This window comes from Amblyraja radiata, chromosome 39 (assembly GCF_010909765.2).
Source record: "Amblyraja radiata isolate CabotCenter1 chromosome 39, sAmbRad1.1.pri, whole genome shotgun sequence".
NCBI classification, from domain to species: Eukaryota; Metazoa; Chordata; class Chondrichthyes; order Rajiformes; family Rajidae; genus Amblyraja; species Amblyraja radiata.
In genome coordinates, this window is record NC_045994.1 from 11,715,309 (window position 1) to 11,731,250 (window position 15,942).

The window sequence follows — 15,942 nt, forward strand, 5'->3', positions numbered from 1 at the left end:
AAGAGGGGGGGGGGGCAGCATTTGGGGAGGCATTGAGAATCTGTAGACTATGCATCGGTGGCACAGCGGTAGAGTTGCTGCCTTACAGCGCTTGCAGCCCCAGACCTGGGTTTGATCCCACAGAGAGCTGTGGAGGCCAAGTCAGTGGATGTTTTTAAGGCAGAGATAGACAAATTCTTGATTAGAACGGGTGTCACGGGTTATGGGGAGAAGACGAGAAAATGGGATTTGGAGGCAGAGATCAGCCATGATTGAATGGCGGAGTAGACTTGATGGGCTGTCTGTACAGAGTTTGTACGTTCTCACCGCAAAACGTCATGGGTTTTCTCCGAGATCGTCGGTTTCCTTCCACACTCCAAAGACGTACAGGTTTCTGGGTTAACTGGCTTGGTACTAGTGTAAATTGTCCCTGGTGTGTGTGTGTGTGGGATCATGTTAATGTGCGGGTATAACTGGTCGGTGGGGACTCGGTGGGCCGAAGGGCCTGTTTCCGTGCTGTATCTCTGAACTAAGCATCGGTAGCACACAGAAGCTGTGCTCAAGCAGTGGAAGGGGACTGACAGACAACACACACATATATTCCCATCAGCTATCTCCTGCCCTAGAACCATGCTGCATAGAAACAGCAGCTCTGGCCCAAATCACCCATGCCCACCAAGTTGCCTAACTGAGCTAGCCCCACTTACCAGCAGCTGGCCCATATCCATCCAAACCTATCCTATCCATGTACCTGTCCAAAGTGACTTTTGAATGTCCTAATTATATAACCACCTCCGTCACTTCTTCTGGCAGCCTGTTCCACATACCCACCTGTGTGTGCAAAAGTTGTCCCTCAGATCCATTTTAAATCTTTACCCTCTCAGCCAAAAACAATGCCCTCTTGTTTTACACTTGCCTTCCTCAGGGAAAAAAAACCCAAGTGGCCACCACCGCTGATCGATAGATGATTCTGTGGCCAGTGGTCACCACTGTTGATCTGCCACCACAGACCCGCAAAACTGGACTGGACGCAAGTCATCCTTAAATCTGAAAGACTGCCCAAGCGTTGGGTGATATTGGGTCAAGGATTTCTGGTTTTGAAAAGAACAACAAAATGTGGAGCGAATACAAAATTTAAAACTTCCCTTTACTCCTTGCCTCTGGCAGCCTACTCGCATTTTAACGATTCCTCACTTGGCCATTTTGACTTCGAGGGCAACGGCATTGAGGGGATAAAGAGTGGTGGATACACGTGGTCAGATGGTCGTGCAGTTGGGCAATTCCCAGTATCGTGTATCGGTACACTGTGGATTGCGCGATTGTAATCATGTATTGTCTTTCCGTCGACTGGTTGGCTGGCTACAAACGCTTTTCACTCTACCTCAGTACACGTGATAAGGAACTAAACAAACATCAGGCGAGGAGCAGCGCTTTGAAACAGTGGTGCTATTCATGGGCAAGGAGCCACGGATGAAAAGGATGTCACCAGCTCTTCATGGAATGTCTTTTAAATACAAGGCATGATATTGGTGATTATATGGAACAGCAGAGATCCACACTCGAGGGCACGGATACAGAGGCGATTGTAGAAATGGACAGACTAGAAATGATTGATGTTAGCCATTAAACGAGTCACGGGTCTCTGTGACGGAGCAGATAATGGGGAGAGGTTGGAGTGGGAGAATGGAACGGAGAGATAGCTCAGTCAATCCCTTTAGCAGGAAAAAGCCCCCATGTTCATGTTGTGCTATTTAATAACCTGCATCTTGAGATTGTTTTGTTTCCCGTAATCTGAAGCAGACCTACGAGAACACATGGGACATGCTGAGACTCCATTTGGCTGCATTTTCAACCACCCACGGCTCATCTGGGGAACACGATTGTGATGACTTGCACCTCTTCATTGCCCCACAGTCAATCATTCCTGCACAGAAACAGGCCCTCATAACTTGCCTATTCTGGCCAAGGTGCCCCATCTCCACTAGTCCCATCTGCCCACATTTGGCTCGCATCCTTCCAAACCTTTCCTAGCCATGTACCTGTCCAAATTATTTCAAAGATTACAGTACCAACTAAACGACCTCCTCTGGCAGCTCGTTCCATACACTCACCACCCTTTGTGTATCAGCTGAAGATTTCGGTAATATCCTTGTGAGTATTTGACAAGAAGAAGCTAGTGGCTTGACAGAAAATATGTTGTATGACCACTACATTGCACTAATAACGGCTCCTTTCACCTATTACTGTTTGAAAGAACAAATTTGCAGCTTGGACGCAAAGTAGTGGAATAACTCAGTGGGTCAAGCAGCATCTTTGGAGAACTAGGATAGATCGGGACAGTTCTTCAGACTGATTGTAGACTGCATCTGAAGTTCTTCGTTTTTGACAAATTTGCAGCTTAGGTCACTCACTGCCGTACATTTCATAGATAACAAATATTTAAAGTTAGATAAGACACTCTCCAGAGATGCTGCCTGTCCCGCTGTGTTATTCCAGCTTTGTGTCTATCTCCAGTTTAAACCAGCATCTGCCGTCCCTTCCTACACAAAGTGTTTAAAGTGCAGCCTCTGGAGCAATGTTGTCATGACGGGCAATGTTTGCATGCAGCACGTTCCTACAAATGGGAACTAACATTAAATTCATTTTAACCATTGCAGCAGCCAATGAATTAATTAATTCATGATCCAGAACTCTTTCTCTTCAAAGCAACAGCATGATCCAAGGCGGTAAGCTGGCTGGCGCAGTGGTAGAGTCTCTGCACTACAGTGCCAGAGACCCGGGTACAATCCAGACTATGGGTGCTGTCTGTACGGAGTTTGCACCTTCTCCCTGTGACCGCGTGGGTTTTCCCCGGGTGCTCCGGATTTCTCCCACACTCCAAAGACATGTAGGTTTGTAGGTTAATTGGCTTCGCTAAAGATTGGAAATTGTCCATCATGTGTAGGGTAGTGCTGGTCTACGGGATGGCGCAGACTCTGTGGGCCGAATGGCCTGTTTCCTTGCTGTATCTCTAAAACTAAAACAGTACACAAAGCTTTGTTTAACACCTCTTCAGAGACCTCAATCAGCATGCAGGCATAGCAGATGGTGAAGAAAGCGAATGGCATGTTGGCCTTCATAGCGAGAAGGTTTGAGTATAGGAGCAAGGAGGTCCTACTGTAGTTGTACAGGGCCCTGATGAGACCACACCTAGAGTATTGTGTGCAGTTTTGGTTTCCTAATTGGAAGAAGGACATTCTCGCTATTGAGGGAGTGCAGCGTAGGTTCACCAGGGTAATTCCCGGGATGGTGGGACTGACATATGATGAAAGAATGAATCGACTGGGCTTATATTCACTGGAATTTAGAATGATGAGAGGGGATCGTACAGAAAAATAAAATTCAAGGGATTGGACAGGCTAGATGCAAGAAAAATGTTCCCCATGTTGGGAGAGTCCAGAACCAGGGGTCACAGTTTAAGAATAAGGGGTAGACAAAAATGCTGGAGAAACTCAACAGATGAGGAACGAAGGAATAGGTGACTTCAGGTAGAGACCCTTCTTTAGACTGATGTGGGGTAGGGAGTAGGCAGTTAGGATTGAGATGAGGAAAAACTTTTTCGCCCAGAGTTGTGAATCTGTGGAATTCTCTGGATGTATTCAAGAGCGAGTTAGATACAGCTCCTAGGGCTAACTGAATCAAGCGATATGGGGAGAAAGCAGGAACGGGATATTGATTTTGGATGATCATATTAAATGGCGGTGCTGACTCGAAGGGCCGAATGGCCTACTCCTGCACCTATTTTCAATGTTTCTAAAACTGTCTGGCACTGCTGCACTGAAGCAGCGATCAGGACGAGGGAGCTGCACAGAATGCCAGCACAGCAAGATCCTTCAGCCAGCCAACATGCAACATTTACATTGCAGAGTTTTCCATCGCAAAATGCTCCAAGGTCCTTCAGATCGTAGGCAGATGCTCAGATACATGTGCAACATATCTGCCTCCTGCCAATGCTTGGGGTGAATCATGCTCACCAAGCTTTCACTAAAAACGTTCCAAATGGTTTTCTTTATGCCAATTTAACAACTTCCATGGTTTTAATAAAATATATATATATATTTAAAAATACTGCAACGTACAAGGATTCAGAATCACCCACCACGAGTTGCCTTGTGGCTCCAATGTACTTGAAACCTGAACTGGCGTATCAACAGTGCTGCTTCACACGATCCTCAGGGAAGGCCTCCACTGCTCGCTTTCCATCTCAAACTTGGTTTTGGATTGTTTGAGACTTCTGGTGCAAGTTTAATCAATTGATTTAATAACTTGATTAATCATTATGAAATCAGATAATGTGACGTTTAATTGGAAGCCTGGTTAGTCAGCCACCATTTTACTTTTGGCTATCTATCGCACACTATATCTATATGGAATGATGCCGGAGTGCATCTTTCACTTACCCAAGTACCTTGGTAAAATCACTGGTGCCAGTCAAAGGATGTTCTCGGAGACCCCAGGCCTTGTGACTTTGCTAGTCACCAAGCCCCTTATTTAGCCCCACCAATAAATACCACTTTGTCTTCGGACGTACATTATCATTGGACTGCTTTAGGATTCCTACTATAATTCCAAACAAATATAATCATGGTTAGAGAACGGAGTGGTAGTGACAAAGTATAATAGTTAAAGATAGGCCACAAATAAAACCCCAAGTCCCAAGTGTTAAGGGAACCTAGGATACGCACCGTCCCGAAGCCAGGATTACTTTTCGTGCGCTAGGGGATCTTTGATGTGCACCCGAGAACAGACAGGGCTTTGGTTCAGAGTCTCATCCGCTCTGCCAAAACGACAGCACTGCCTCAGAGCTGTCCTGGAAAGCCCAGCTCAGTTATTTGTGCTCACGTATTTGGAGCGTGACTTGAATCCAAAACGTTTCTCAACTTGGAGGCAAGAATGTTGCCACTGGGCAAGGCTGGTACACAAATACTTTCAGTCTGGTGGGCCAGTGCATTTAAATCATGCTAATGTACAGTCATTTAAACAAATATCTGAAATAGATCAGTGGCTTTGTTCTTCTCTGGCATCTGCTCAATGTAACCAGTTATCAAATTATACACAGCAGCAATCTGATAAAAGAATGTTTAAGAAGGAACTGCAGATGCTGGAAAATAGAAGGTAGACAAAAATGCTGGAGAAACTCAGTGGGTGAGGCAGCATCTATGCAGCGAAGGAAATAGGCAACGTTTCGGGCCTGAAGAAGGGTTTCGGCCCGAAATGTTGCCCTATTTCCTTCGCTCCATAAATGCTGCCTCACCCGCAGAGTTCCTCCAGCATTTATGTCTACCATCTGATAACAGAAGTCAGGTTTCAACTTTGCATAGCTCAGAATTAAAGCAACTTAGATTAAATGCAGTAGAAAACAGTTTTGGATTTGATGGCTATGCCAGATCAGGCTCTAGAACAAGTCAGTCCCATCGTCAACACTTCTCCACGACATTATTATTTCTCTTCCTTTCTCAATAGTAGAAAATTCTGCCATCAGTAGTAAAAAAAAAATGTTCCTGTATTTAAGACATCGAAAGCCAAAGGGCATAGGCTTCTGGTGAAATGCATAAGATTTAGAAGGGAAACAAAGGTTAAACACAATGCAGCTTAAAATTATTGTACGTTTTTTGCAGTTCAATATCGAGAAATAAAATCATAGCACAGGCATAAGTTAAAATGTTAGAACATTTTCGAGTTGCACGAGTTATTCGGGGGGGGGGGGGGGGGGGGGGGGGGAGGTTAAAAGGTAGAACACAAATATGGCACTCCCAGAAAGCTGTTCCAAGTTATCAGATTTTGAAAGGAACAATTTGTACTCAAGAAACAAAGACATATCTCTTGATCATCTGCTGGTAGACATTTGCACTGGAAATGTTGGCAGCAAACAGAAGATTGGGCAGCAATGATGTTGCCACGCCAGGTAGCTGCCACACCATGCCCTCGAGTGTCCTTCAATGCAGCAGCAACAATAAAAAAGACACCTTATATGGAGACTTCCATGGGCAGCTGGAACAGCATCAAACTGCAAGCAAGTCCCGTCAGGCAAAGGGAGTGTGGGGTGAGCCAAAAGTGACAAAACTGATTTGCAAAGTCCCTGAATATGAAAGTCACTTTCATACGTCGCACGTGGCCTCGGGTTCCTCTGAGGAAGCCAGCTGTCGCTCACCACCCAAACGGAAAACGGAGGGCCTGCCGAGACTCGATCTCTCCCTGTCGTGCAAGAAAAAAGTCGAGTTTCCTGCCAGCAGTCCCATTCTCCTGGCATTCGCAGTGAGATTGTTCCCAGCAAAGCAAAAAACTGCACAAACACCAAGCCTTCGCAGCCTCTCCCCACCCAGATATCTATCGGGATGAAACATCTCCCGCAGGCTCCAGGGGCTCTGTGGCAGCAGCGGGCCAGGGCTTGCATGTGTGTGGAACTAAACACAACCCATTGGCAAGTATTTCCTTAACCCAAAGTTACAAGTCAAACGTCATGTACAAATTATCGGACAACATTTAAAAGATAAGGTAAATGACAATGATAAGTTCATAGGTTTTAGGAGCAGAATTAGGCAATTTGACCCATCAGGTGCACCACGCCATTCAATCATGGCTGATCTATCTTTCCCTTGTAACCCCAGTCTCCTGCCTCTGTCCAACAATCCCTGACACCCGTGCTGATCAAGAATCTAGATATCAGAATGGCAGTTAAGATGCTTTTAGTTATTTCTAGCTTTCAAAAATATCTCGAAGAGAGAACATGGGTGGACCTTACATGGCATATCTCTTTATGCAAAGCTTTCTTCCAGAAGGAAGATGACAAGCCCTCATTCTCCAGGCTGGTCTTTGGGAACATCAAACCAAATCTGATTGCACGAAGAACATTGCATTACTGCCCTTCAGCCAATGGCAAGTGTGGCAATGGGCAACCTCCCAGTTCTGCTTCTTGTCCCTTCTACGCAGCCACAGTGACGCCATCTGGTGGCCGAGCAAGGACGCAGCACAGCCAGTTGAGACGAATGTAGCCAAATGACAAATCGCTCCCTAGAATACCAGATCGCGGCCACAACACAGGAAACGTACCAAGATGAGTAAATCAGCCTCGAGAACCAAAGCATCTTCGACTGGACAGAATGCATTAAGACGGGACACAAATCAAAAAGACTTTGCAACAGAAACATTACCAATTAGCCAACAACTTTATTGTGAAAACAATACGACTTAAAAGAACCATTTAAGAAACAAGGATTATCATACAACAGTAGAAAAGAGATATGTCCAACAGCAAGAATGAATAGTAGGATTCTAAGCGACTCACTTGACTGCCCACGTAATGTGATCACAGGGAGCATCCCGTTGAACTTGCCCTCTGCTTGGTGACGTTCCATAAAAACCTACACTTTAAATTAATCCTGCTTCTCTCTGGAGTTTCAACAGCAGTCAAATCAACTGTTGAGAGTGCGCGTGTCAAGACAGCCACCCAATAGGTTTCATGCCAAAAGTCGTACCATGTGATCCATTGCACCATTCACCTCTGCAGCTTCACGCACGATTAAAGCACAAACTTGTAACGAGAACACACACAACGGTAAACAGGCAACCCGCCGGGCTGTTCTCAGTGCACACAGCAACATTTCAGCAGCGCTGTCTACATAATCAAATACCCAAAAGGGACCTCCTGATTTATCCGTAGGTTGGTGTCCATTAATCGAGCATCAAGACTACACAATCCATTTATAATTTACGGACTAGATTACAATGTAGGACGCCTCTAGAAATGAAATAAAGTGCAACGCCTAGCAGCAGTGAAGTTACTGGAGACTTGTGGTGGCGGAAAGGGGATTTAGGATAGCCACCGTTCAGTTTTAGCTGTGGCAAATCAATCTGTTGCTAAGGATCCAAAAGAAATCCATTCATCTAGAAGAGAAAATACACCAGCTTCAGACGCCAAAGCTTCTGGGTTCAGGTCACCTGGCTAGGAATCAAACTTCAAATACATAGTGCTCATGGCCTTGTTATAGATCGGATTTAAGGGATCTCTATACCAAATCACATATTTTATCCCCAGTGTCTGACAATATCCATCTGCCAGCAAGGTGTTATTCGAAAGTCATTTGGAGATTCAGGCATCTGAAAGAAAGATCATGCAATACTTATAGCAGCATTTAGACTGCAGCATGTATCTCTTTGAGCCTCCAATGTGACATTTCTATCTAGTTTCATGGGCATTTCTTTTTGTAAGTAACAAGAGTGCAAAAACAAAGACTTGTCAAACTGAACGACTCAAAGTATCAACATTCAAACGGACACCAACAGTTACCGAAATAAACTGTAATGGATCACAAGGGTTTCCTTTTGGCAGGCGTCCAAACTGCTCCCGTGGCCTTGGTGAACTGGGTGAACTACTTGCATGAAGGACAGTGCATGTTCAGCCCTTTTCACAGATCGCTGCGCCAGTAATCCCCCCTGCACTCAATTTCTTTCCACTCCAAACTCCAGTTTGCAAGCAGTCCAGACGCACCTCTACTGACATCATTACACATTTTAACTCAAGCACACATTACATACTCTTGTACAAACATGGAAACTGAAAAGCAGACCGTCCGCTCCGACACCAAAGTATTTACATTTCCAACGCACGCATGCCACAAAGAGTTTTTTTTACTTTAAGTAGCAGGTTTACCCCCCCATCCGAACCGAGAGCAGTCAAGAGCATGTCTGTGAGAAAATGTAGTGTTTAGTTGTGCTATAACACCAATTCGAGGATTGTCAGCTGTGGTTACATTAAAAACACAAGTAAAAATGCAGAGTTCAACAATTTTGTCAATGGCAAACAGTACATACATTCTAGTATCTCGCTGTCCTGCCAAATTAAAAGCTACAAGCAAATCAGATTTATATTACAAAGCTAACCAAATGAGAGTCTCATCCTCCCCCTTCATAACCAGTCCTAGTAAACATTTTCTTATTTCAAAGGAGGCGCAAGAATCTCTTTTGATATTCACACAAATGCAATGCCTAATCACGTTTATCAATTCAATGACAAACTTTAAGTTCCCTGGTTAATGACAGCGTTGCATCTTTATTTGAGGACCAGCCTTCGCCACCGTCTTCGAAGCAGTTGACCCTAACAAGAGGCAACTTTGACAATAAACAAAACACAAGATAAGAGCTGGCGATTTCAAAAAGGTGCCAGTGATTAAAAACAGCAGCGGTGGTTTTTACCCATGAAGTTTGTGCAGCTCAAGAACTCATGGCGGATGTAAAATTGTTCTTTCTGGTGATCATAAAGTGTCAAAATTAGACTGCACCGCCTTCTTCTTGGATCCCGGTTTAACTGGTTTTATCACTGCCTAGAAACAGAGAAATTCATATTTTAGACACGAAATCCAGAGTTCTACATTGAAACATTCGCTGCCCTGCCCTCCCCTCCCCCTCCCCCCTGCTTTGGTAATTAGGCTTGCAGGAGAACAATACCCAGCACAATGCGTAACGAGGGAAGAATCTGAACAGGTAAATGGTCGTTTTCAACAAGAATAGCTGGACATTTGCCAGAGGGAACATATCACAAGTTACGTGCAGGAAGGAACAGCAGATGCTGGTTTAAACCGAAGATACAAAAAGATGGAGTACTGTAACTCAGCAGGTCAGGCAGCATCTGGAGAAAAGTAATAGGTGATGTTTCAGGTCGAGACCCTTTTTCTTCACCTATTCCTTCTCTCCAGAGACCCACTGAGTTACTCCAGCTTTTAGTGTCTATCTTATATTAAAAGTTATTATTGAAGATAATATAACAGGATGCTAAAACAACGGGTAGTTGCATAAAGTCAGTATAGTTCTAGAGAGAAATCAAGTTTGACCAATATTGGAATTTCTTAACATGAGCCGTGGATTCCAGGAAACTGGAGGATGGGTTGAATTTAGATTTCCAGAGGCATTGGATAAGATACCATGTCGACAGTTACTGTGGAAAATAACAACTCCTGGTGGGGAAAGTAGCACATAGCGGCAAATTGAAAATTGGCTGACTGACAGCAAATAAAGTAGTCACAAATGGGTCTCTTCTGGATGGCAAGAAGTAATGAGCGTTGTGCGACTGGGATTTGTGCTGATGCCTCAATGTTCGCCCAGTTACATAAATTAATTGGATGAAGGAATGGATGCTAAATTTGCTGATGAAATGTAGATGGGTTGCAGGACACCAAATCGGTACCTGGTACAGTGTACAAGAACATACAAACGGACATGGGGGGGGGGGGGCTGCGGCGGGCGGCAAGCAGAAGATAGGACAGATCGGTGAACTTTGGTAACTTTGTCAGTGCCAGAAACATGGCAACACTTGTGCGAGGAGTGATGTATGATTCTACCAGGTCGTACGCAAAACAAAGCATCTCCCTTTACCTAGGTACATGCAACAATAAAGGATCATTCAATCAGTGAATCATTGACAAAGATTGAGTAAATGAGGGCCGAAGAGCTGGCAAATGATGCATAACGTGGGGAAATGCTAAATCAACGGTTTCAGCAGAAAAAAAAGTATACAGGACAGTTTAGTTTATTGTCAGGTGTATAGAGGTACAGTGAAAAGCTTTGGTTGCATGTTTACCAGTCAGTGGAAAGGCAATACATGATTACAATAGAGTCATTTACAGTGTATAGATGCATGGTAAAGGAATAACGTTTAGTGCAAGGTGAGGCCAGCAGATTTCGATCAAAGATAGTCCGAGAGTCCCCAATGAGGTGGATCCTCCTCAGGATTCACAAGTTGGAAATGGGGCCCTAATCAGATCATCACACAGCATAAACTGTGTCCCTCCCCTGCAGCCAGCAAATCCATGCTGCCGCTCTGCCAAAAGCTATGTATGCCAGTTGGGCATCCTAAACTAAAGGGGGGACCAGTAGTATCTAAATGAGGAGAGATTAGGGAGAATGAAGATGCAGGCAATTTGGGCGTTCAATTAATCATTTTTAAAAGGATAGCATCCAGGTGCTGCCAGTAATGAAATAAGTTAAGTGTTACTATTGCAGGGGGAACTGAATATAAAAGTAGAGGTCATGACTCAGATGTATAAGACACCGATGAGATCAATACAGGAGAATTGAATTGGTCACTTTGTAAAAAGGCATGAATACATCGGAAGCAGCTCAGGAGATTTACCGGACCAATACCCAAGTTATCTTACAAGGAAAAGTTGCATCTGCTGGAGTTTAGGTGAGTTAGAGTGAACTATTCAAATGCTGGGCGGCACGATAACGCAGCGGGAGAGTTGCTGCCTTACAGCACCAGAGACCCGGGTTCGATCTTGTCAGGTGTTGTCTGTACGTAGTTTGTTCATTCTCCCCATGGCCTATGTGGATTTTCTCTGGGTGCTCCGGTTTCCTCTCACACTCCAAAAGGTTTGTAGGCGAATTGACTTGGCAACGTTGTCAATTGCCCCTGGTGTGCAGGATAATGTTCGAGTGCAGGGATCGCTGGTCGGCACGGCCCCGGTGGGCCGAAAGCCCCGTTTCCGTGCTGTATCTCTAAACTAAACTTGACCCCGAATGGCTCGACTGGATGGACGTACAGAGAAGAGGCTGTTTCTTCTTGCGAGCGAATCCAGAATGACAAAAAAAAGTAAAAATAAGCTACTTCCTAAAAGGGAGTATAGTAGGAAGTGGATTGTATATCTGGAACTCTTCCTCATAGGGCAGGGAAATAGAGTACAGAAAGGCACAAGAATGAAAGGCTACCATGAAAACAAATGAAAACTTTATACGGGTTAGCTATGATCTCAAGTGGCTCCCTCAGCTTCTGATAAGTATCTTTCCGTGGCAGGTACAGATTAGAATTGACCTACAACTCATGACTCAGGGCAGAGACCTTTCACCTGATGTTTACCACACAAAGTTTTTAATGAAGAACAGAGACAATTCTTGCTGCTAACCTTGTTAGCGATTTCGTTTGAAAAGCTAAGTGTGTTAACTGCAGTCTAAATCACGTATGGAGATTGGTAAGATTATACCAGCGAGTCTTCAAATCAATCTCATCTAGTCTCTCTAAAGGGACTGCAAACTGGGCGACGTACAGGGTCCATTTGAGGAAGATAGGATAAAACAGGACAATAGGTAAATTGGGGAACAAGTCTCTGTTGAACACGTGCTCCTTCAAAGCAAGCCCATCTTTTTGGCAATACTTTGGAAGTCAAAATGTTGCACAGTGCCATTGTCACCCACTAGAGGCCCTCAAAGCATTGTATATGGGAACCTGCTTGAACGGTGACATTGTCAGGTTTTATTGATATCTGCAAACTAACACTTCAATGAAATCCAGCCGGGCACCGCTGCTCAATACTTAAAAACTACGGAAAAAAATTACACGGGATGACAACTAAACTGACTCATCTAGTGATGCAGTTACAATCCCAAGTGAATACGAGTACAGGTTTGCCAAATTTGGAATGTAAGAAACATCAATGAAACTTTATATCTAAATTAAATAAAATTAAGACAGGTATAGCAGAACAGTTGACATATTGCAGCTACAGTTTAAGGATCTTCAGCAACTATGGTTCTGAAAGTGCCAACAGCTCGTGGAACTTTGGCTCCGGGTTAGACACAAAATGCTGCAGTTAACTCAGCGGGACAGGCAGCATCTCTGGAGAGCAGGAATGGGTGACGTTTCGGGTCAAGACCCTTCTTCAGTCTGGGAGTCAGGGGAGGGGGAGATACAGAGATAAGGAAGTGCAAGGTGTGAAAACGAGACTTCAAAGGGGGAGTGGCGATCAAGGAAGAAGTAGAATAGACCCTTGCTAGCTAGGAGAAGGCAACAACAAAGCAGAGATAAAATGTAAACAAGGACAGTCAGACTGGTTGGAGAACTGGGAAAGGGGAGGGATGGGGCGAGAGGGTTACTTGAGGTTAGAGAAGTTAATTTACATACCGCTGGGTTGTAAGCAACCCAAGCAAAATACGAGGTGATGTTCCGCCAATTTGCGCTGGGCCTCACTGATAATGGAGGAGGCCCAGGACAGAAAGGTCAGTGCGGGTATGGGAGGGGGAGTTAAAGTGTTTAGCAATCGCTTTTGGCTCCGGGTTAATGAGCTGGAGACTGAAGTTTGGGCACTTTGTTGAATCAGGGATTGTGAAGGGTGTTTGACGCACTTTGATCCAAGATTGTCACACCACTTAGACCAACCTGGTCAATGAGGGGTACTAGAGGGGTATAAACATGCACGAGGATGGCACAGTCATACAGAAAGTTGTGTAGTGTGTAACAGATGACTTCCTTGATTTGCCATGTCTTGGTTTACATTTTAAACTTTGGCAAAAGTTGAGTATTAAGACATTGATACTGAAAGGGAAAATAGGTGAGTAACCATACAAGAAACATAAAGACCCAAATGATTTCACAGAGGAAGAAATATCAGAAAAACTTAGTCCCTTACAGGTTGACAAGGGAGAGATATTAGAGATATGGTAATAGAAAATATAAACAAATATTGTGTGTCTGTCATCATAGGAGACAGAAAAAACTCAAGAGTTGAAAGATACAGCATGGAAAGAGGCATTTCGGCCCACCGATACTGTGCTGATCATAAGAGTCCTTGTGTAGCTTGGAACACGGTGGTTCTTCCCAAATTCAGACTAATCTTTCTTTATAACTGACATTTCATTGCTTAAGACAGGCAATGGATCCAACAAGGATCGATTGCCGCACTATAACATAGCCACAGAAATCCGAGATGCTTCTGCTGTTTGAATGGCAATAGACAATAGACGCAGGAGTAGGCCATTCGGCCCTTTGAGCCAGCACCGCCATTCAACGTGATCATGGCTGATCATCCCCAATCAGTACCCCGTTCCTGCCTTCTCCCCATATCCCCTGACTCCGCTATCTTTAAGAGCCCTGTCTAGCTCTCTCTTGAAAGTATCCAGAGAACCGGCCTCCACTGCCCACTGAGGCAGAGAATTCCACAGACTCACCATTCTCTGTGAGAAAAAGTGTTTCCTCGTCTCCGTTCTAAATGGCTTACTCCTTATTCTTAAACTGTGGCCCCTGGTTCTGGACTCCCCCAACATCAGGATCATGTTTCCTGCCTCTAGCATGTCCAAACCCTTAGCAATCGTATATGTTTCAATAAGATTCCCTCTCATCGTTCTAAACTCCAGAGTGTACAAGCCCAGCCGCTCCATTCTCTCAGCATATGACAGTCCCGCCATCCCGGGAATTAATCCCTCGACCCACCGAATGCTTGTGCCCTTCAGCGGCACTCACCCCTTTGGTTTGTCCTCGCTTTCTCGAGACTTGTGCCCTTCGGATTGGTTTTGAACCCTGCGCTTCATGGCGTAATGAACTCCTTCGCCTCTCTGCCTCCCCGTCAGACTTGCACTCGTCTTGAGAGTCACTCTCTGCATACTGATGGTTCAGCGCAGTGTCTGGAAGTCTTTGGGCTGCGGGTGAAGAGATTAAATAAAAAGTTAACTCTGAACAGCAGCAATGATTTCAATTCGAAAGGGACACTTCAATACCAACAAGAAGGCATCATTGCCATTGTTCTTCTCATGTAGCCCTTGGTGAGTGCTGGGAAATACACACACATGCATATACACAGATGGCACAATGGGCTAAGTGTTCGGCTGGCAACCCGAAGGTAGCCGGTTCGAATCCCGCTTGGAGTGCATACTGTCGTTGTGTCCTTGGGCAAGACACTTCACCCACCTTTGCCTGTGTGTGAATGTGTGTGAATGTGTGTGAGTGATTGGTGGTGGTCGGAGGGGCCGTAGGCGCAGATTGGCAGCCACGCTTCCGTCAGTCTGCCCCAGGGCAGCTGTGGCTACAGAAGTAGCTTACCACCACCGAGTGTGACTGAGGAGTGAATGAATAATGCGATGTAAAGCGCCTTGAGTATTAGAAAGGCGCTATATAAATCCCATCCATTATTATTATTACACAGTGAAGGAAGGAACTGCAGATGCTGGTTTACACAGAAGACAGATCCAAAATGCCGGAGTAACTCAGCGGGACAGGCACCATTTCTGGAGAAAAGGAATAGGTGATGTTTCAGGGTCTGAAGCAGGGTTTTGACCTGAAATGGCACCTATTCCTTATCTTTGGAGATGTGCTGCCTGACCCGCTGAGTTACTCCAGCATTTTGTATCTATACACACACACACACACACACTGAATGTCTTTCAGTATCTCAGTTAAGAGGCCATTCTCCCCAACGAGGTTACTGCAACAAAGAAAGCTAATGGACTCCTCAGTTCGTACAAACATTTAGTTTCAGGTGGATGTCACTGCATTAGATATCAAGTTTATGCATCTCTGCATATCTGTCTTGTTAACTAAACAACAGTCAAGCACAAGACTGTCGCAGCCTTGTTGCAGATCAAATCAAACTGTTTAAATACGCATCAGTCAGCAACTTAGAACCTGTTTAAGAAGGAACTGCAGATGCTGGAAAATCGAAGGTAGACAAAAATGCTGGAGAAACTCAGCGGGTGCAGCAGCATCTATGGAGCGAAGGAAATAGGCAATGTTTCGGGATGAAACATTGCCTATTTCCTTCGCTCCATAGATGCTGCTGCACCCGCTGAGTTTCTCCAGCATTTTTGTCTACCAGCAGCTTAGAACCTTATGCTTTCCCCAAAAACTGTGTAGTGTCTCAAGATCCTCAACTCTCAAAAGTGCCTCAATGATAGCTCTCAAACTTCAAGTTCAAGTTCAAATTTATTGTCACATGCACCAATTATGGTACAGTGATATTTGAGTTACCATGCAGCCATGCCAAGTGAAAAGCAACAAGATACACAACCACATAATAAAATTTACCATAAAAACCCACCGCAGCGGAATCCACATTCCTCACCGTGATGGAAGATAATATAGTTCAGTCATCTTCCTCCTTGTTCACCCGTGGTCGGGGCCGTTGAACCCTCCGCAGTCGCTGCTGCTGACGGTCCGATGTTCGAAGC

General features: G+C 44.8%; 1 protein-coding gene across 2 annotated transcripts in view; it reads right to left on the reverse strand.

Annotated features, from left to right (window-relative positions):
- Window positions 1-7,165: 7,165 nt before the first annotated feature.
- The window catches only part of LOC116967509 (receptor expression-enhancing protein 1-like), a 42,897-nt gene continuing 34,120 nt past the window's right edge, over window positions 7,166-15,942 (reverse strand). For both annotated transcript variants that reach the window (XM_033014141.1, XM_033014140.1), the window contains exons 7-8: window positions 14,243-14,418; window positions 7,166-9,338 (exon numbers count right to left, since the gene is read on the reverse strand). In XM_033014141.1, the coding sequence (XP_032870032.1) occupies window positions 9,270-9,338; window positions 14,243-14,418 (245 nt within the window). In that variant the 3' untranslated portion in view covers window positions 7,166-9,269. The remainder of the gene's footprint in view (window positions 9,339-14,242; window positions 14,419-15,942) is intronic.